Source organism: Amblyomma americanum, chromosome 3 (genome assembly GCF_052857255.1).
Source record: "Amblyomma americanum isolate KBUSLIRL-KWMA chromosome 3, ASM5285725v1, whole genome shotgun sequence".
Taxonomy (NCBI): domain Eukaryota; kingdom Metazoa; phylum Arthropoda; class Arachnida; order Ixodida; family Ixodidae; genus Amblyomma; species Amblyomma americanum.
Window position 1 is genome coordinate 156,244,277 of NC_135499.1, and position 21,686 is coordinate 156,265,962.

General features: G+C 43.0%; 1 protein-coding gene across 2 annotated transcripts in view; it reads right to left on the reverse strand.

The window, feature by feature from the left end:
• Positions 1 to 1,921: 1,921 nt before the first annotated feature.
• Frl (formin-like protein) overlaps positions 1,922 to 21,686 on the reverse strand; it is a 214,246-nt gene continuing 194,481 nt past the window's right edge. For both annotated transcript variants that reach the window (XM_077658477.1, XM_077658476.1), the window contains exons 22-27: positions 19,521 to 19,693; positions 18,162 to 18,263; positions 16,583 to 16,705; positions 7,428 to 7,533; positions 6,746 to 6,888; positions 1,922 to 4,692 (exon numbers count right to left, since the gene is read on the reverse strand). In XM_077658477.1, the coding sequence (XP_077514603.1) occupies positions 6,782 to 6,888; positions 7,428 to 7,533; positions 16,583 to 16,705; positions 18,162 to 18,263; positions 19,521 to 19,693 (611 nt within the window). In that variant the 3' untranslated portion in view covers positions 1,922 to 4,692; positions 6,746 to 6,781. The remainder of the gene's footprint in view (positions 4,693 to 6,745; positions 6,889 to 7,427; positions 7,534 to 16,582; positions 16,706 to 18,161; positions 18,264 to 19,520; positions 19,694 to 21,686) is intronic.

Here is a 21,686-nt window from a genome sequence, read left to right on the forward strand (position 1 = left end):
TTATTCAATGGTACAAAACCATGCATGGGTCATTACTCACACATTATTGAATAGCGGCGACTTATGCAGCATGCAGACTCTCGGCCGTGAAGTGGCACCCCGTACTGACCAACTGCCCTGCTTTGCCCAGCTCAATTCATTTTGATGCAGAGGAAATCACGAGTTCTTCTTTTGCCTTGCTAAGTCAACTGATTTAAGAATGACTTTTTACATCTGTGGCACAGGCTCACTTAAGACAGCTCTAGCCACACATTAACACGAAACAAAGTGAACAAGGGTTTGGGGGGAGCCTCAGTCCGCTAGCCGGAGGCTCCCTCCCCCTCAACCCTTTTTCACTTTGTTTGGCTTTATCAAGATCGCCATTTTCCTGCCCTCTCTGCTGCCACACGCCGTCATTCAGTTGTAGGCTATACCACGCACTGCCATCATCCCTGCCCAAATTCATGCTTAAAATCAACTTGCTACATTACAACATCACTCCAGCTAGAATAAAGGGCCCTGAACCATGCTTAATAAAGATTACTTGTTATTGACTGGTTGCCCCAAGGCACTGTTCAAGGAGCGTTCTCTTGCGAGAAGTTTTAGCAAAGGTGAAGTGATGGTAACGGTCCAGCTGTAAGCACTCAAAACAGGTCAATTTTACTCTCAGGTTTTGGATGGCCCTTGCCTCAGTGTCTGTCTTAAGTTTGCTGCAAAATAATTAGCTTATGCAGGTATTTGTGGGATGCAAACCTATGTGGGTACCTGTCATGGCATCACACCACAGCCTGTGCAACCAATGGCAGTACACTGCACATGCAATTAAACCTCATTACAGCAAACCTGTCTACCATTACAGAGTGATAGATATGAAGTTTTACTTTCGCAGAAAGCCCCCATGGAGATCTACTATGTGTTTAATGTCCGTCTCCAAGCAAAACATGACCAGGCATTTAGCACTGCGTGGTCACCACGAATTCGTACATTGTTCAACATTGACCTGAAAAACCCCCTTTCACAACACCAGGCAAAATGTAATTGTTTTTGCAATAAACAAATTCTTGCAGTTTTTTTTGCCTTATGAAATATATACTAAGCAAAGCCCATTAACATTTTACTGTACTTGCAGCTAATTAAGAATTGGGACACATTGCCATGCCAGCCTGAGCTTGCCCATGGTAGGGGCAGCCTCTTCTTAGATGTCTGTCATCAAGTTAATATGAAGATATAATGAAATGGCTCAAACAAAGCAACTTAGGTGCATTTGACCAATTTGAAAACTTCAGGTCACTGCACCATAGCCAAACTGCCAAATAGTGTGACAAAAAAGTTCATTGGTGCCTCATAGCTCCCCTTGCATAATAAAGGGCAGTAATATTTAGCCAAGCCTGCCATGAGCACATGCCCTGCATGCTGCGCTTGTTCACTCAAGGCACATAATGTTTTCAGGGACCCTTCACAAAACTCCACGTGGTTGTTAGGGTTCCAATGAGGTGAGCCTCGTGGATTGTGCCTCGCCAAGGGTCAGGCCAATGTGGCCACGCCTGGCAGGTCTTGTCCTAGTGAACTTACACTTGGTCGATGGGGAAACAAGTACATGGCACAGGTAGTGAAGTGTAATAGTGACGATACATTACTCAGCCAGACTCGGTCGTTTTATCGACTCTCATTAGAAACAAGCCTGGTGGATCAAGCTCTGACAAGTTGCTTGGAAGGCAACAGGCCCCTGACCATACGGGAGAGACAGGCCATCCTTATACGTATCTGTTTTCCCATTACTCGTGGCAACAGCCAGAAAAGGAAAAAAAGAATAACGAGAGACTGTTCCTAGCCCGCCAGCTCGGGCTTGTTGCTGGTGCAAGTGTCGCATGCTGATGACCCACAGAGTCAACCTTGTTTGCCATCTCATTAAATGAAAATGAGCACAAACATGACAGAAATGTGCAGCCATAAAAACATTTTTTTAATAGACATCTCAGCAATGTACAAAAAAAGTCCTACAAGAGTCCTTGTCAGAAGTTCTGGACAACGATGACAGCTATTGCTGCCAGTGGGCAAAAATGGCCCATTTGTTTTTTATTACTCAGTATATGCCCCTGAATACTGTGTCACATTCCTCCTGAACATCATCACTGGCATTCAACACAGCAGTCCCGGCGGAGCGACAGGAAAGGTTCTTGAATATGACAGCTTAATCTGAGCTATCGAAGATGTGATAGTACTCCTAGTACTCTTCTGAATGCCATTTCAGGCCCCCAAGTACTATTCATGACATTGTACGTTTTGCATGCTCTCACTAGTACATGCATTTTTTTTTTAAACCTTATTCAGGGGTAGTCTGTTGAGCTTTTATCAATTCTGTATGGGATGATCACTGCTTGGTCCCTTGGCTGATGCTTTCATGGTGATAATATATTTATGCCCAACGAGGTTGTGACGGATGCAAATGGGTTTTCACCAGAAGCCAACCAATGCTCTGTGTTACAATTACACGCACATTAAAAACAACTAAGTTTCAAGCCTTTAATGATAACATGGATATGAACTGTGCAGTCCTAGCGAACAAAAAAAAAAGCCATAAGTACGGCACTTTTTTTTTGCTTAGCAGCAGCAGAGAAGGAATGCTGAAACTGTACACATGTGCGTAGGAAAATGCTAAGGTTTTAGAAGCTTGTCTATACGGCACATTTGGGCATTGGTGCATCAGCAGGCAGTACTTAGTCATGCTTGAAAATAGTTGTATTTGTGCATTCTAAAGTCCGTCCTAGGCAGGGTAATCATAATCTTGAAAGAAACTTTTTAAGAGAGTTTTTGAGTGTCATGAGACAACAATGACGTGTGCACATTCACCAAGCACATGGCCAGAAGCACAAAGCAAGTGACAGCACTCAACATAAAGAAAATCATTTCAAAAACATGCTTGCATTTGGTGTCTCCATAAAAAAAAGCAAAGTTTTCCAGCAGCGCAAGAACATTTTCCCATTTTGCTTTTAGCAGTAAAACCAAGCATCTTGCTTAGCTGACGCTTGCGATGCATCAAATCTAAGCACCACATCCATTTCAAAATCCCTCAGTTCACAAAATCTGCTTGTACAATTACGATCACTGCAATTTTTGAACATGTTCTGCAGAGCAGTTGTAAAAAAAAGCACCGAACACGCAGTCTCCATTTGCAGTCTTGACCGTAAACAACAGTACTTCAGTAAAAACCCAATCTGAAGAAACTGAAAATGAGAGTCCTTGCATTTAACCGGGAGGGGATGAGCCAAAGTGTTGTGTACTATGTACTTTCAGTGTTATGTACACACTTCATTGCATACTTTCTTTTCATAGTTTTGCATTCCCAAACACAAATACCGGCCCAAACCTTTCAAGAGCTATCCAGCCTTCATAGGAAGGAAGACGACAATGCTCACACATGGCTACTTGCTAGCTGGAAACTCAGGTTCGCGTAAATGTATCCCAGCCATGTTGGCACATTACATGAACTAACAAAGTCGAAGCCTTCATACCAGCGCCTGGCTTTCATGATTGTGCTTCACTTGTATGCTAGAGTCGTTAGCTTTAATTATTATTTAATAATTGTCTCAAGCATTGAGATGCTGCCAAGAACTGCGTGCCTGATAACCATTTTTCCATGATGGAAGCGTGGCATTCCAGGCTAATATTTAGTTCATCATAGGAAGATGAAGACAGAGAAATACACTGAGCTCGATAAAGATTGATTTGCAGCTTGTCAGTGTAGACATGTGGAAGCTTAAGAAGAAGGCTAAAAAGAAATAAAGGCAGCAGAGGCAAAAGAGCCAAGACTGTTGCTTTCTCAACGCAGCCATTTGTATCTATAATAAGTGTATGTATATATTTATATATATATGTATATATATATATTATTGCAAAACAACCATAACTGACAGGATTGCCTTCAGCAGCAAGCCAACACGACTAAATCTCGACGACAAGGGAAGAGACAAAGGAGAATGAGGATGCATAAACAACACAGTTGCTCATGGCATGCATTATACGTCAGTGCTGTTGCACACACAGAGCTCGGAGGACAATATGTGGGGCTCTCCCAAGGATGACCAGAAGCTTAAACAAACAGACAGCTCAGCTCTCGCCACGAGATAATGCGTGCGGCACGCATTGCCAGCGACAGCCAGGCAAACACGAACTAAATGTACAAAATTTCAAAGGACGACGAAGCGAAAGACAACCACGCAAAACACGGAGTTGTTTCTTTTTTTTTTTTTCGCAACATCTGTCAAAAGCACCGAGGAAGCAAAGCACACATCAAAGGGTGCCCAGTGATCATGAGGTGCCGATGGGTGCACCGGCGATGAAGCAAATGCGAAGCAACAATTGACTGATTCGCACACCATTCTGGTAATTGTAGGAAGACCGGACATACCTTGCGGCCACACTGGCCTGAATTGGAGCTGTTAGCGGTAAAAACCTCTCATACGCACACACACGACATCCACATGACTCGCAGGAAGTACTAGCATTTCTGCCCATGCGTCTATAACTTGTGGGGTGCTACCAACTCAACAGCCTATATGTACAATGCAACAAGTTACACAAGTGAATTCGCTCTGCAAATTGCACGTGCACGCTGTACAGAGGGGGGTGTCATCGAAAGGGAACCTGCTCGCTGATATCATGAGCTGGCCTGTCGAGACGAAGGAAGAAGGCACTCCTGCAAAAGCGCAGCTCCTGCAAAAAGAATAAAGAAAAAAAGCAAAGGAGAGAGGCGAGTTGCATTAGTTGCACTAAACGGGCATTTACTGGGGCTGGTTGTATGCATGTAGGTTTTTGAGGCATGCTACGTTCCACCATAGCTTTTTTTGTTTGTGTTTTAAAACACAATATTTTGTCTCTTCAATATTTTGGTGCTCTACAGGCCACAATGAGGGCATTACATAGGGGGTGGGGGATGGACCAGACCAAGGTATTTCAGAAGCAAACAAGCCAAAGGTCTCCTTCAGAGGATGACACAGTGGTCATCACAACACTGCTGCCTGCAGTATTTGTAAATAAAAATGGGATATTTTTATTTTTTGCTGGCTGGGCAATTTTGCACCAGTATTTTTTAATCTTTCTATGACTTTTTTACTTATGGACATAATAAACACCAAGTTGATAATTTTTCGTTCCATAATTTGACGTCCTCCCCCCCAAATATTTGTGTTCACCACACAAATTTTTCCAATAAAAAATTTCTTTTTTTCAAGGTGCGCATTAAGCACACTTATTTCTTTAATTCTGTAAAACTGAGCTTATAACTGAGGTGAAAATTTGTTAATGGGAACAAACTGGTTTGTACTGGTTCCAGCAGGGTGCTTACTGGTTCACTGCTGGTTGTACTGGTTCGAACAGGATGCTTACTGGTTTTGTGTTAGTTGCACTGGTTCCAACATAAGGAGTTTTTGCTGTACTGTTTGGATAGCTTTTTCCTTTGTTTGCATGGTAATAATATCCTTCACTTAACAGAATCTTGCAGATAAATCTATTCTACTGCGAGCACTAAATATTGAATAAATGGTGCCAAAATTTAATGAGAGAGCTTTGCTAATTAACCATTCCCCACTAACGCCTCTGGGACAACCATTATGGGGGGATATATAAGCATGAGCCCATATGGTATTAGAATGTGAGTACGAGTTACACATGCAAGTTGTATGCACATTATCTGCTGCTATCGCTGCTGCTTTTCAAGTGGGGTTTAAAGCTATACTTGTGTTCCTACTGTGGGAAGATTTGATTTGCATGGTTCTACAGGATGAGTTCCAATTTACCGTAAGTTTCGAATGTTTTTTGATCATTCTCTTGTGCGTGCATAACAATTAGAAGATTACCATTTGTTTTTAATGTTTCAGAAAGGTTCAAAAGGATATACTGTACGAATGAATTATTTAAACAGAATTAAATGTAATGTTTCGGTGCTATATGGAAGCTAATAGCTCCAGCACCTACTGGTTCCAGCAGCTAATGGTTCCAGCAGCTAATGGTCTCAGTAGCTGCTGGGAATGTGCTAATAAACCAGTAATACTGGAACCAGTAGGATCCCAGCAGAAAACCAGCAGCAAATTTTCACCTGGGATTAGCTATGTTTTGTCACAATGCAATAAACCAAAATGTTCCAATTTACGGCTAAATGAAGTTTTAAAGCAAACCACTTGAAACTACTTCAAACTGCACCTTTTTATCAAGAATTTACTGCCGCCACATAGGCAGCTGTGCAGTTAACAAACGAAAGTCTATAACTATAACATGGAACCATATTGGCACATTAGCAGATGTTACATTTACTGTTGCTGACCAGTTTTAGCTGAGCCTAGCAAAAAAAAATGTGTTGCTTAGCAGAAAGTGCTTATACTGCTACATCAAGTACCAGCCCCGTCAAAAATACCAAAACTTTGTCAATACAGTGAAGTGAATAGCTGTACAACATGGTGAGTTCATGGCGCATCATAGCCAGTTGCTTTCGCACCATTAAACTCCATATAACTAGTTAACACAGTGAGTTAAAGGTCTTGCATAGCACAAATTTGCAAGGCAGCAAATTTCAATTCAAGCTCTGCGTGGTTATTATACATCAGTGCCCTGGGGTATAGAGTCCAGCAATAGTTTCACAGTTCTAGCGGGAACATCGATGCTGCCACAAAAACAGCATCACTGCCAACAAGATGGCAGCAGTTGCCGCAGATTAGTCAGCATTGGCATGCGCAGCCATCACAGAAATTCGTGGCAACTGAATGTGGCTCACACTTTGCACACTATCACCAGGTGGAGGCGGGTGCTGCTACAGCTCCATCTCTTCCATGGTGCGCGACAGCCGCACATTTTCCTGCTTCCGCCGCTGACTCCTGCGCACGGCATCTGCTCGGCGGTACGGCTCGTTCTTAAGACCTGCAGCAGCAGCACAGGGATGTATGTGTAAGAGGTCACGTTTCCCTCAGCTACTGCAAATGTTGCGACTCACTGTTGACAGAGCAGAAGCATATCACCTCAAAGTGACAGCACCTTGAAGTAGACGTTAAAGATGAGCAGTTTAAAACTGCTTAGGTGCTTAAATTTGATGCATGCACGAAGTGAAGGGGTGTTCAGCCTACTTGACATGGGCTGTCACATTACTTCATTGCAGCATACAAAATGGTGCTTTCTTACTTGAGCCCCTAACCGCATATCAAGCATTGTCACGAAACTCTCAAAACTTGTAGCAGCTCATTCACATCGAACAAAGCTTTTTATTTCATTAAGCTTAACTTCATAACTATAGATCTATGCATTTGATGGATCAAAAAGTTTCATCTGCTACAAAAAAATATTATGCAGCTAGCTTGTATCTCCCTTGCTTGGTTTTGACACAAGTTTACAGTGGGTGTTGTTGCAGGTAAGATCAAAACCAAGGTACCAATTGAAAACAAGGCCCTTGTTATATCACTCACCCAAAAGAATGTCCTCAAGGGCTCCATTGTAGACTTCATCCTGTTTCAGCAGCCGCTTCTCATTCACCAGCCGAGTTTTGTTCTTCAGCTCATTTATCACAGCATCCTAAAAGGGCACACAGAAACAAACGAGAGCTTTTGATTATAAATTAGAAAATGAACCTTCAGAACAGACAGGTACTACCATATTTACTCACATAACAGATGCAACCCTATAAAAATTTGAGGAAAATTGGTCAATCCAAATTTTCTCAAATTTTGATGGCTAGTTCTAATTTTTTAAAATTAAAATGTTCCCCTAATATTACTGAGGGTACGAGTTTTACTCCACGTAATTATCGCGCATTTTCTTTCACAAAAGGTGCGTCCATTATGCGAGTAAAAAGGTATACAAGCATACGACATTACACATAGACTATCTGGAAAAATGACTACACTGACCAAAATCAAGAACAAAGAAAACCGACATCAATTTCCACATAAACAGCACAACAATTTCATATTATAAGTGAAACTGCCAGGTGGTTAAGACAGACACGAGTGTAAAAGTAGTTGAAACAAATACTGAGCAACTTTGCAGAGTACTATGTTAGATGCAAGGCAGTCCAAGTGTTAATATTTCTATGAAACCCGAGACAGCATTTCTGTCGCTACCGAGAGTTTCAAGTGCTAAAGAACTAGTTGTACAGCTGTAAATTTCTTGCCCAACAAAGGCGTACATCCTGCAACCTGAAGCTGAGAAAATGTAACAGAACAAAGACAAGTGGATCAAGCTGGCTCTCAGTTGTCTGCACACCCACAAGATACCAACATACACATTTGATGCAGGTCTAATAAGCTCTTCAAAAACAAATGCCCTTTCTGAAAGTCACTGCCACAGAGATTTATATTAAAACTGTTTGTCAGCAACTGACCTATGTGGTAGGCAGAACGACATTATTGGCAATGATTCATGCACACCTGGCATCTTCAGCACTTTTATGAGTTACAAAGAACTAAGCACAGATATCACAGCAGAACCTTTCTTTCTTTATCAGTCTTGAAAATGTAATGAATCTTACTTTTCAACAGTTTATGAAAAGTGAGGCTGAACGGTCATTTTTTTAAGTTGTCCTTTGGGGTTTTACAAACATGCATGTGAAAATCACATGCCAAGGTGACACATGCTATGTCTTGGAGCAATAAAATAGCAAAAATGTGGCAAAAACCTCAAGTCAAAACAAGAAAAAATATGTCGATGCCTAAACCCTGTGAAGGATTTACAGGTGGTTCATACAGCGCAGCGAGTTTCCTTTGCCTGGTAACAAACAAATGCCCTTTACAGAAACGATGACATATGGTCAAGTTAAGAAGATTTAGATAAAAATACTAGCCCAGTGAAAATAACTAACCCCATAAACCTGCTACAGAAGTGCCTTTTCTCTATCTCCGGTTTATAGCATGCAAGAACAAGATTTCAAGCAGTAGTATTCACTATGCTTAACAAAAAAAAATTACTCTGAAATTACCACAAATTGCTAAGCACTGACTACCATGTCCATTACAATAATGCCTGAAAAAAAAAAAAAAAACTCAGCTAAAACACCTGTGCATCAAGCACAAAGTAATTACTGTTTAACAAGTTCAGTTCATGCAACTTGGACAGCCTTGCATGAACAAGACAAAAAATTACAACAATGGAATGGATGGGTTAGTAAAACACTGTGCATCAGTGGTACATTGCAGAAGTATATGGCATGCTCATGTGCAGCAGAAAACATGAAACAGTGTCCCCTGGACAACAATACGCCACCATGCCTCCCTTCTGCTGGCATGCAGTGAAAAACAAGAGTGTCTTGTCACCATCAGTACCTCTATGACGTCATGCTGGCTGCGTCAAGTCAAATGTTAGTCAATAACAAGAAGAGGGTTCATGCAAAGCAGATGATACAGCCAACACACATGGTGACCTCTAGCATAAGTTGACACTCCGTTCCACTTTCCTTTCAATGGCAAACATGAAAGTAGCAGCAACTCCTGCAAACACTTGCCATGCATGCCTTCCAAGCCATGTTAGGTTCAGCATGAAGGTGCCATAAGATACAATATGAAGGAAACCAGGTTTAAAAAAAAAAACAGAGAAAAGGACGAGAACTAATGCGCAAGCTTGGCAGTGCAGACCTAGCACTGCTTTCAGCACACAAATAGGTGCAATGCACACGCGTAAGCAAAGCAGTGCATTTTCATGGGAGACTAAAATGCTGTACACCTTGACTGCATTTGCAGACACTGAAGAGGGGCACGTAACTACAGTTCGTCAGGACACCTTTACGTTTCCCAAATGCATCTTGACACCTAAGAGATGGCTCTCGAAAAAAGTGGTAGGGTTTAAACGTAGCTAAACCAAGTGGATGTGAGAAAGCATGTGTTGGCTCATGGTTTTGCTTTGCTGGGGCATCAGCTTGTCTGGCAACAACCTGATCTGATCTGTTCACGCTGCAGATGGAAGTTGATGAAGATGACGATGTGCAATGCACAGCGCGAGAGTGTGTTGCAGTTTAACACGAGGCGTAATCGGCTGCGGCAATAGCATAGCGCTCTCGTGCAGTGGCCAGCGAAGCTGATCTGTTCATGCCACCATGGGTTCGAAACCGAGCTGCGGCAATATTTATTTTATTTCTGCATGGGCTGTTGCTATGCTAGGTTTTGCCAAGGTCACCTTCAAGGTCAAGCTTCACACAAAATCATCGACCTGGTCAGACCTCGTGCTTTTGCAATAAAACAAAAATTGGACAGCCTAACTGCCCACCATTACAGGTCAACAGGGACATACGAGCTCTAGACTGTGTGCGAGCACTTGCACAGTAGTTGGAAAAGACTTGTCGAAGCTACAAACACTATGCGAGATGCGTTGAATGTCCAATGAAAATGCGCTGCTATCAACACGGTGCCAGGGAGGGTAGTGGCCACTGCAGCTGCTAGGATTTCATTTGATAATGAATAACTTGGCAAGGAGACAAGCTTGAGTAGCACCAGGTGCAGAAGGCACCCAAAGGGCCAAGTACGACCTCCGCTACCTGTCCCTCTTCAGTGTCCATATGTCCAGTGTCCATTTTGTTGTCTCGAAATTCTTCTGTGCACAATTTCTGAGTAACATGCATCAACATCTCACATAATAATCGATTGTTGCAGTCTGTTTTGAAGTAGGGTGCTGAATCTGTCACCCTATATCTCCAGAAGAAACAGAAAAAGGCTGTCGACTGTAAACTAGCCATGAAAAGGCAGGCTCAGCCACTTGACTGGATGGCTGCGAAAAAAAAAAAAAAAGGAACGAGCAATGCTACTCCACTTTGGCTTTTTCTGGACTGGCTGGACTTTTCAATGCCAGGCAGGCTGTTTTGTGGCCAAGACCACAAACGAGTGTGATCATCCATGTTTACCAAATTAATATACACAACACCATACACCTTTCAAACGAAACAGACTGCAAGATGCGATCTACATGCAAGAAAGGAGCAAAATAAGCAGGGCATAACAACATCAGCAGAAAGATTCTGTTGATGATGTCAGGAGGGAGTTGCAGGTCCCTGCAGAGAGGTTAGTGAAGCTCAAAAAGGATGGGGTGATAATGTGGACGTGTACATGTAGCTTGCTCAACCCACTTATAATTAACATCACAGTGCAACAGTTTGACTGTGTCGCAGGGGACTCACCTTCAACACAATTTGCAATGGAGCCAATTTGTGTCGGTGAGAAGCTGATCGTTGGGACAGCTGCGGTTTCTGCATCAATACCTTAGAAGGTGCTGCTTTGGCCTACAAGTTCTGCTTACAGTTAATGAGCCAACGATTCTCTGCCTGGGAACAAAAGCTGTCGTGCAGGCACAAATTTGTTGGCATCAGCTTAGCAGTTGTCAGTGGAATGTGACACACAAAAGAAGACTTTGTTCAACATCCGATTTTGTCACGCCAATCATTTTGAAATCAAACTAAATTCTTTGCCCATGTGTATAGTGTACACCTCTGAGCATAAAGAGAATTAACTATGCAGAATGTCGAACTTCAACTTGGTCCACATTCTTGAATTCACCGGTGACTGTGTCTCAACTTGCAACAAGACTACGTAAAATTGAACTGTTTTCGTTAAGTGCGAACAGAACTTCCCATCTGTCCCCTAGATAGCCATCTAGGCTGTCATGTTTTGTAATGAAACAAGGGAGCTGACGGTGCTGAGCAGTAAACTTTGATATGTGCAGCATTAATATGTAATACGCTGTCATAACCTCATCTGGAACAATGATTAGCATCATGCCATTATGCTCTGGGACGTGGCAATTAACATCTAAATCTCATGACTTATATTAAAATGACTTTGTGAGTGGGTAATGCAACATCTTTACAAGCTTATAGTTCCAGTAACGTTTACACTATGAGGTGAATTGCAATGTCAAGTCATTATAAGTGGGTTTTGTTACATTACTCTAAGTCATGTTTGCATTATAAGTAAAAAAGTCAAGATACTTATAAGCAACTGCATCCGTTCAGTGCTATGTTTGAACATACATAGTTGGGTAAGTAAGAGGATCTCCTATACTTTAGTGGCAAGAAATAAAACCTTAGACATGCAGTATAAGCTCGAATATGTGTGTGTGAACTAAACATGTTAGCATGCATTTAAAATGTTCGAAACTGTCCAACACCACTTTTTAAGTGCATGACTTTGCACCGAAACCCTCTCCTTTCAGCATTCACCTGTCCAAAAGACCAGCACCCTGTTAAATTTTTTCTCCTTTCAGAGCTGCATTGTGTTAGATTCTGATAATCTGCTTCATCCAAGAAAACTGGCTCCAGAAAGATGCCAGCGAATTGAACACATGCAGTTGTCGACTAACAAGGAAGTGGGGAGGGCTAATGCATTTATTTGTGGGCAAAACAGTATGAGATTGGGTATCACAGTTCTGACGGCACCGCTTCAACTAGCAAGTCAATTTTAAAAACTTGCGCATTCTAGTTATGCAAAAAAAAAGCACAATTTGCAAGTTTGTTGCATTCAATAGACAGGAGAGAAAGCAGAAAAAAAAAGAGCATGCACTGCATCATTTCCACGCGAAAATGACTTCCAGTCTATCGTAAATATTGAGACTATTTAAAAATCTTATCCTTAAACTTCTCCAGCTGACAACTAAGTCTTAGGCATACCAGTAAGCTAGGAACCTAGATAAGAAAGCTTATGTGCAGTCATTAAAAAATGCACCTTTAGTACATAACATAACTACAATATTTCATCAGGCACACCTTCAGCGCAAACACTAATGCTGTATTTGTCACGCACTTGAAGTTATCAACATTAATACATTTTTACAACCACAAAGCATTCTATAAAAAGCTTTCTGCCCAGTAACAACAACAGCAAAAGCGAAAGCATGTACTAATTCACGGCAAGCGTTGCACATTCACAAAATTGGCCCAGGCACACAAGCTTACATGCAGCAAAAGCAATGTTCAGCATTTCATAAATAATCTCAGTCAGGAACAATGAAATGGCGTTTCTAAAAACACACCCGGGACCAACTGCAGTCCAGTGGAACCCAATAATAACCGATCGCGACTGCGTTCTTTGGGAATTCCAACCGGTCTCTTGACTGGGATCGCACAAGGACTGCATATTGTGCAGAGGTGAAGTGTAGTTCGATTGGAAGGTAATTGAGTGGAACACATTAAGGGGAAAAAGGAACATCATAGTGCCTCTCCGGAAAAAGAAAGAAAAAAATCTGTGGCACAGGCTATTGTAAAAACTAAAAAAACAAACATATCACAGATGTAGTATAACAGTCTTTGTTTACATAGTGAATATACCAATTCCCCCCCCCCCCCTAAAAAAAATGACAGCTGACAGCTTTCGCATGTACTAAAGAGTGAGCAACCTTAAGTGCTGTTCAAACACTTACAGGTATACCAACATGCCAGCATAACAGTACTGCCATCAAAATTTACCACTGAATATTAGCGACTTTCAATTTACAATCAATTCAGATGAAACTTAACAGTCCTTCGACTAACTTTTTATCCTCTGAAACCCAGAAAGAGTGCTGTATATTTTTTCTTACATGCACTTGTAAACTCTTTAGGCAAGACTTAAGTCAGCTGCAAAATTCAATTATGTCACTGCCACAACTTAATGCGAGCATGCCAAACATTTAGATCATGCAAATGCGAAGAGCAAACTTCAACGCATCAATTATGTGACAGCTACAAAATTTGTGCTCATAATGCAACAAGAATAAAGAAACACATTGCTCCGCACTAATTAGTCCCATACCAATTTTCAACAACAGAAAAAGTGACACTAAGACGGTAAGAGTGCCTCGCAACAACTGCTGCAATACAAACACGGCCAACAAGGCTACAACTTTCCAGTCACGTCCTACGGACACGATGGGGCTGGCTGCCACTTGAGGATTGAACAAAAATAACAGGCACTGACTTAGCGCAAAGTGAAACAATATATTTGGCTGATATAACAGTTCTTTTGGGTGCTCTAGACAAGGCCCTGTAGTGCTCACAGAACATCGTCTGCCACGGGACAAAACAGGCTTTAGGAACAGAAGTGGATGTGTCAGCTTATCTCCGGACACATTTGGCAAGCTGTCTTGGCAAATGCAATGGTCTTGTTTAAAGACCTTGGCCTGCCATCCATAGATCTAGTACGTTTCCACCTTGCAATGTGTCCGCTACTTTGCATACAGTTCCCATCAAAAGCACGCAGGTCGCTGTGCTTGCAGCAAGAATGGTTGCTCGGCGCCACTGTGGTGGACTTCTGTGGCAACTCTGGCACCACAAAGAGCAAAGGAGCAAGAGGCATAGCTTTCACCACTTTCTGGAACTTTGGGGGCAGCAAAGCATCCGGACACAGGTCATGGCCTGTGAACTTTTGACAGAAGCTGTATGCAGGTGCAGCACTTGTGAGCTGTAGCTTGTAACGCACCTTACATTGAAGCAGGTGGCTGCAGCTTAAGTGCACACTGGTGTCCTGCGAAATGCTGCTCAATGGCATCAAGATGAACTGGGTGTCACGATCGTGCAGATGCACATAGAATTAACGAAGCATACAGAACATATTTCGACGTTGTGGCATGGCTACATTACGGCCATGAAATAAAAGCATCAACATAGCTTCACAATGTTTGCAATGTGAGACGGATGCACAGTAGCAAAAAGCCGCAGAAAAAAGCGAATGAAAGGCACGCGGTCTAATAAAACAAAAAGAGAAAGCGTAAATCTGAAAATGGCCTTTAGAAAAAACGTTCACCAGGCAGTCAGGCACACATAACAAGCCATAAAGAAGAAAACAGAGCACCATACGTTGCAGGGCCTAAATAAGAATGACCAGTTACTGCAAGAAAAGAGGAATGGAGGGAGTAACCAGATGGGTAGTCAAGCACTACAGAATGTACTGGCGCAAAGAGGTTAGAGAAATGGTAAGCAACTACAAATCCTTATGCCAGTATGCACACATGTAAGCTGTTAGAACTGAGGGATGGAGTAGCTCGCTTTTTACTTTTTCAAACTTTTACTCTTCAGCAAAACGAGCATATAGCAGCGTTCAACACGTTTTTTTCCTGGCACAACATTTTCAGAGACATTTCATACAGATTAAACAGCAGGTTTCGTTGCCCCAGTAGAAACTTCAGCATATCTAATGTGACCTGTCATCCATAGTGCTTAATCTCCCATGATGTGCATAAAAGCCATGCTCAACAGCCACTTTTAGAGTAGATGCAATAACACGTCTTTGTGCTGTTCTAGATAATTTTTGTGCAGATTTTTCTGATTCAGCAATCTCTACTGAGCATACTTTTGCTTGTTTGCCAAGGTGCATTGATTGAGCAGTTATAAAAATTCTGTTAACCAAAACGAGAAAACCCAGTTCGCACACAGGGTCACTTCAGGAGATTTCACGAAAAAATGTGGTTTTTCCCTTCTCTTGCCCATATGTTTAAACGGTTTGCATGCTCCATAACTCCTAATTATTTAATTAACTAATTAACTAATTAGTGTGGTGAGCTTGGCAGTGCTTTGGAGATCTTCAAATGCTCTTTAAGCTGCCTCACTATGCTGCAAGTGAATGATGAAGGAACAATGGTGAAAGAACAACAGAACATTCCTGCTTCACTACACAGAAATATACAAACGAAAAAGTTATCCTTGTGATGAAAACAATGGCGTACTTCTTGACTCAAGCCTCATAACAACAACAAGACATCTTAACAACATATCTCCATCTGTATGACCTTGACAGGTAATAGAAGAAGTCCCAAAGTCCGACTTGACCATCACAAACAATTCTAATGCTACCACTCTTGGCAGCTAGTCCAATGAACAGTCAAATGAATTTGTGCAAAAGCAATAGCACCTGTCACTGCAAAGTATAGTGGAATAGGCGGAAAACCATGTGCAAGCATGCATGTAATTCAATGCCTGTACCGAAGCTGCTGGGTTAGCATGGCTTTAAATGCAAATGAATGAACTGCTGCATATTCTAGCAGGAAATAAATAAAGGCACAGAAATGCAAAAGGTGAAGTGACCATTGACTTTCTGACCAAAGCAAACACAGAAATCTAAAGGACTGGTTATCAGCCACTCAAAAAAACAAAACAGCGTCTGGGCAAACTACGCCTCTGACGCTTGGGTAGTTAGCTAGGTTTGAGCAGGCAGTAGAGTTGATACCTCACAAACTTGCTAGTTTCTGATGACAAATGTGGATGAACAGTGCTACCTGGCATGGCATTTACACTAGGGTGTGGCGTGTCTGAACATAGAGCCAGCCCTTTAGTATTCCTCAATATCACTGGTCATTCCTAACAAGCACTATGGTAACAATCATGTGCCATGGTTTAATAAATAAAAGTGTAAAATATGGTGCTTCTGCTCAGCTCCATGTGCTGCAAACAAAACAACAAACAGCAGAAGCTCTGCACTGCGGGATGATACCACCGGCAAAACTGTTGCCGCATGCTGTAGCACGAGTAGAGGCATCACTGTCGCACCGGTCGTTGACACCGAGCAGACGGGGAGATGGGAAGTGGCAGCAGGCACGGATGAACAACTCAGCGGGCGTTCTGTGCCCGCCAGAAGCGGTAGACAGCGGGGATGTTGGCCAGTGGCCGGTTGATTACCTGGGTGCTCTTCTTGGCGTTGAGGAGGTTCTTCTTCTGGATGGACTCCTGGGGCGGCTTCTTCAGCGCTTCCTGGGCCGCCACCTCCATCTTCCTCCTAGTCTCGTTCTCCTGGTCAGCCTGCTGCTCGGAAGAAAAGCAGGGACATGGGCATTACAACAGCGTGCTGCTAAAACCTTGCCCACTGTGTTGAAAGAATGGCAGATGCACAATGCAAATTAGGGAGCAATTACTCGTCAGCATCCCGCTGAGTGCATCCTGAGAGCAGTCAAAGGAAAGCTGTACAGCTTTCTGAGAAAGCTTCACAGTTGAACAAAAATTTGTTGAAGAAAAACCTGCAAAGCATCTGAGAAAGCTATACAGATTTCCTTCGATTGTAGTCAGGCTGCACTCAAGTGGATGCTAATGAATAATTACTCTAACTGAAATCTACTCTATCTTGGGTGTTTTCTTAAATACGTTGGGAGAACGTCACAAATGGGTGCCCCCTTTGTGATGTCCTTTGTGCCGTCACAACGTTCCTCGTGACCCCCTTTGTGACGTCCTCAGTACTCCTCTAAGGAGTACTGAGTACTCAGTACTCAGTACTCCTCTAAGGAGTACTGAGGACGACTGCATCCAATCTTTCTTCTTAGTAAAAATCAATTGTTTGGCCTTTTGAGGTTCTGTAGACGCTCGTTCGGCAGCAAAATTTCACTTACTGCCCACAAAACTAGATTGAAGAGATGGAACACCTTTTTTTTCCCCATCATCTATTCAAACTCGTAATGTCAATAATGAAACGGTCTCTGTGATCACTGGTGACTGTCTCAAAGAGAACGGTAGTGTAGCCTAGACTCAGAGATCCACACATTAAAAGCTGTCTGGCATTATTGCAGTTTGCTTGAGAAAACAGCCGATGGCGGTGATACCTGCATTACACTTTTTTAGTCCTTCCTAACCTACAAAAAGCTCCGTTAATTGAAAGTGGCCTTTTCGTCTTTAGTACAATGTAGCCTAGCGATACAGGCCAAAATCAATTTGTCCTTAGTGTCCCATTAAGGAAAGCTGGCTCCTTAATTAATCAAATTTCAGCATGTGGTTGGCATATAGCAAACAGCAAAGATAAAATACTGGAATGAAGGTAAAGGCTTAAGCCTAAGGATGCAGCTTAAGGATGCAGCTGGCTACCGGCCCAAGGCTCTGTATAATCAAATTCACAAGCAATGATAGCTAATTAACAATTAACAACAATAATAATAATGACAAAAATGCCATCTATAACAACAATTAGGTGCAAGGTTTCATGCCCAAAAATGTGTCAAGATTGTGTTTACAGACACAATGATGTAGAATAAATGTGTTATAAATAAATTGGACAACATCACAGAGAACGCCATTACTCACACATTTCTTTGTTGCTATATTTAATGTTCAAAATAAATGGTAGATTAATATAGACATTAAAAATATGCTTCAGCATGTCTATATATCTGGCATTCGACAAATAAACTGGTGACTGAACACGCACAAAAGATGTCAAGGCAGTGGCATCTAAATGGAATAGAAGCCCCGTGAATGATAGGTTAGTACGACTTGCCTTGAATGCCTTGATGAACCGAACGAACATGGAGAAGAAGATGTTGGTAGCAACACTTCGTGCACTTTCCCCAAAGTACTCCACACAGTCAGCATACGCCTCCTGCAAAGGTAACAAGAAATCTGAGTAGGTGCTACTGAAGTTTACACAATAAAACTGCATAAATGGCAGCACCAACAAACAGACAGGACACTTTTGAGAAATGGTTTATGGTTTATGGGGGTTTAACGTCCCAAAGCGACTCAGGCTATGAGGGACGCCGTAGTGAAGGGCTCCGGAAATTTCGACCACCTGGGGGTTCTTTAACGTGCACTGACATCGCACAGTACACGGGCCTCTAGAATTTTGCCTCCATCGAAATTCGACCGCTGTGGCCGGGATCGAACCCGCGTCTTTCGGGCCAGCAACCGAGCGCCATAACCACTCAGCCACCGCGGCGGCACTTTTGAGAAATGGTACAATGACAAAATGGGAAAGACCCAATACTATCTGCTGGCTAACCTCGCAGAGAAGAAAGCTCAAATGGGTATACAGACTTCTTCAGTTGCAAATAAATTTCTGACAAATGCATTTCTCGCTATTTGAAATATACATTTTGTCCATTTTGTGATGACATGAATATCTTTCACAACTCCTTGAAGTTTTTATCATTGATATTTTACTGGATGAATTTATTCCTGTCTGAATTAATGAGCAAAAAGGGAAGAGGCTGCATATAAGCTGCAATCAAAAAAGCTGGATCCGCCATCTTCACCTGTCTGAATGAGCGACACTCGATATCTGACCAACCATATTACAATAAGTACAAGACAGCTTTTAAGCATTAAAAATTCTTTACACCTAGGAGAACTATAATGAAACTGTGAGGGCCAGTGTCAGTGGCACCATCAGGTGTCACAGTGGGGCACTGTGGAATAGATTGGAGAGACCACGAGGTGGCTCAGGGGAGTGAGGGCTGAGAGCAAGGAGTGCATGTGTGTGGTCTGTGGTAGTTGGTGTGAGTAGAGAAAGCTGTCACGGTGAAGATATACGGGTGTGGTATGTGTGTGATCGGTGCGTGAACAGCGGCACGCGAAGGACATCAGCATGGGGAAGTGTGCGGATGGTGTGATCTCGGTCTAGTAAATACACCTCGAGGCCTAACAAAACTATGCCCCAAAATAAGCAGGAAAAAAAATTTAAAATTTCCAAAATGCACTTTACAAGTCGTCAGTGATTTCACTGATAGTTTCAGTTTCAGCCACATAGCTGCAGCGCTGCCTTTGAGTACAGAAGCATGTGCTTATGTCACATGCCGCCACCCCGTTTTTTGGCGCAGACCCGGAAGCCATTCCTTGAAGCCTGTTTAGGAAGGCATACCTGAGCTGTCTTGATGTCCTGCTGCAGCCTGCGCAGCTTGTCCTCCGACTGGGCCAGGAACTCCTGCAGCACAGCTGCATCCTTAGAGTCCCGCCGCAGGGCCAGCTCCCGTTTGCACAGGTCCATGCCCTTTTCGAGCTCATGGCTGTCAGTCAGGATGTTTTCAAGCGTCACTGCAGTCGCCAGCAAGGAAGCACACATCACGTCAATTGCACACCTTGATATGATTCATTTCAAAGGGGTAGAAACATCACTTTTCTTTTTTTTCGCATGTTTTACTGCGGTTCTGATTCTCATTCTCTTCTTTGAAATAGTCATGGATCACCATGTTATATCCACCTGCAATGGGTAAATACAGCATAGACCGCTTATAACGCATACCGCCGGAGTCGAGAAAATCCGCATTATAAACGGTACCGCACTGTAACCAAAATGTAGGTTTTCCATGCATTCACATTTTCAGAATGGCCAGCCTAACTTTCAAAGTGCACCTGACAACGCATCAAACGCACAACACTGCAATCACAGGCAACAAGGAAGTTTACTTGATCTTTTTGTTGAAGCGTTGTAATGAATGAAAGAGCAACGTTATTTTAGTCTGGCTCTGCAACTGAACTGTGTTGCTAACGCCTTCATCTTCAAAACCAGTGAGGCATTTCAGCGCTTGCTCCCTGAGGTCTCTTTGAGCGTAGTAGAGGCAGAGCTTGTTATAACCGTCGAGCGCGACATGAAACTTCTGCTGCACTTTCACTCACTTCGTTAGGCTCATCCTCGGATAGAGGCTCATCGCGACTGTGCACCGCTGCCACAATGTCTTCATCTGTGGCGGCTACTTCACACACAACACTGTCGGGATCGGCAATAACGACGAGCTTATCTCGTGCCAGTCCTTGAAACGCTGAATACAACCATTCAATGGGTTGAAACCATCATGCCCCAAAATGTTTGCAAGGCACCTGGCCTTGGCTTGCAATATCGAGCCACTCACAGGAATGCTCTGGGTCCGGACCTCGCGAAACCGTGCAAAGTGGCGACATCTTCATACTTCGACGCACGAATCTCCTTCCTTGCAAGCAACACGGAGTCTGCCTGCAGCTGTTGTCGCAACTTGTCGCTGTTCTTTCAAATGGCGGATACATTAGCGTCGGCGACACCGTACTTTTTTGCCACTATAGCCATTTTCAAACCGCTTTCAACGTGCCTCACAATGCCCTGCTTGGTTTCGAGAGCTTGCCGTTTCTTTGCTTTTGGAGGTGCAGACACCATCGGAACTGAAGACAGTCGAGGCTGGTAGACTTGCTCACGTTGTCAGCTGACTTGCCTACGTTGTCAACTTTTCGCTACACGCGACGACACATATTGCGTTCGTGGGCTCAGGTGTAACAAAGGACTGCCGCAAGCGCGCGTGGTACGAGCACTGCTTGCAGCGTCATGCCATGCGACTGCGGCCGCCGCTCCAGCATGCTCATCTGGTTGTGCCATCACGTGCTTCCCAGTTTTGTCCAATCAGTGTGCCCAACGGAGGTGCATCGAAGAGTGAGAGGAAAAACGCCTGCTTTGGGACTTCTTTTTTTTTTTTGCTATCCTCTCCTGCCTTCAGCCTTGCGTTAAACCATGCTGACAACGCTCCCCCGCCCCGCCTGTTGCCCCCTTCTCGCACAATCTGGGAAGCATGTTCCTCGCGCCCGCTGGTACCCACTGGTCCGCACCAATACGTGGGCCACCAAGCTTTCAAGAAACCGTACTACACGGGGTCTTCGGTTACGCACTGTAGCGTATTAAGCGGTACGCCTATACATTGAACCCTATGGGAAGCGAAGCGGTAGTCACAAAAAGCTACATACAATGCGGCCCCGCATTATAAGCGGTTACACTATAAATGGTCTGAGCTGTAACTTATTACTGAAAATTTTCTACTAAGTAGTTTCAGCTTCAGCAGCCTAATGGTGGCTGCAATGCTACAAGCAGGTTGGAGATCGCGTGAAGCATGCAAAAACCACACTATGGTAGCATTCTTCCCCCATTATTGTTCTATTATTGTTGGAGAAGGCTAGCGTAACAGTTCGAGAAAACTGAAATGATGAAGCAGCGATTATAACCCTTTCAACCGCCATTTTTTGTTTTGTTTGAAAACAATTATTTTTCCACCTAAAAGTTATATTCAGG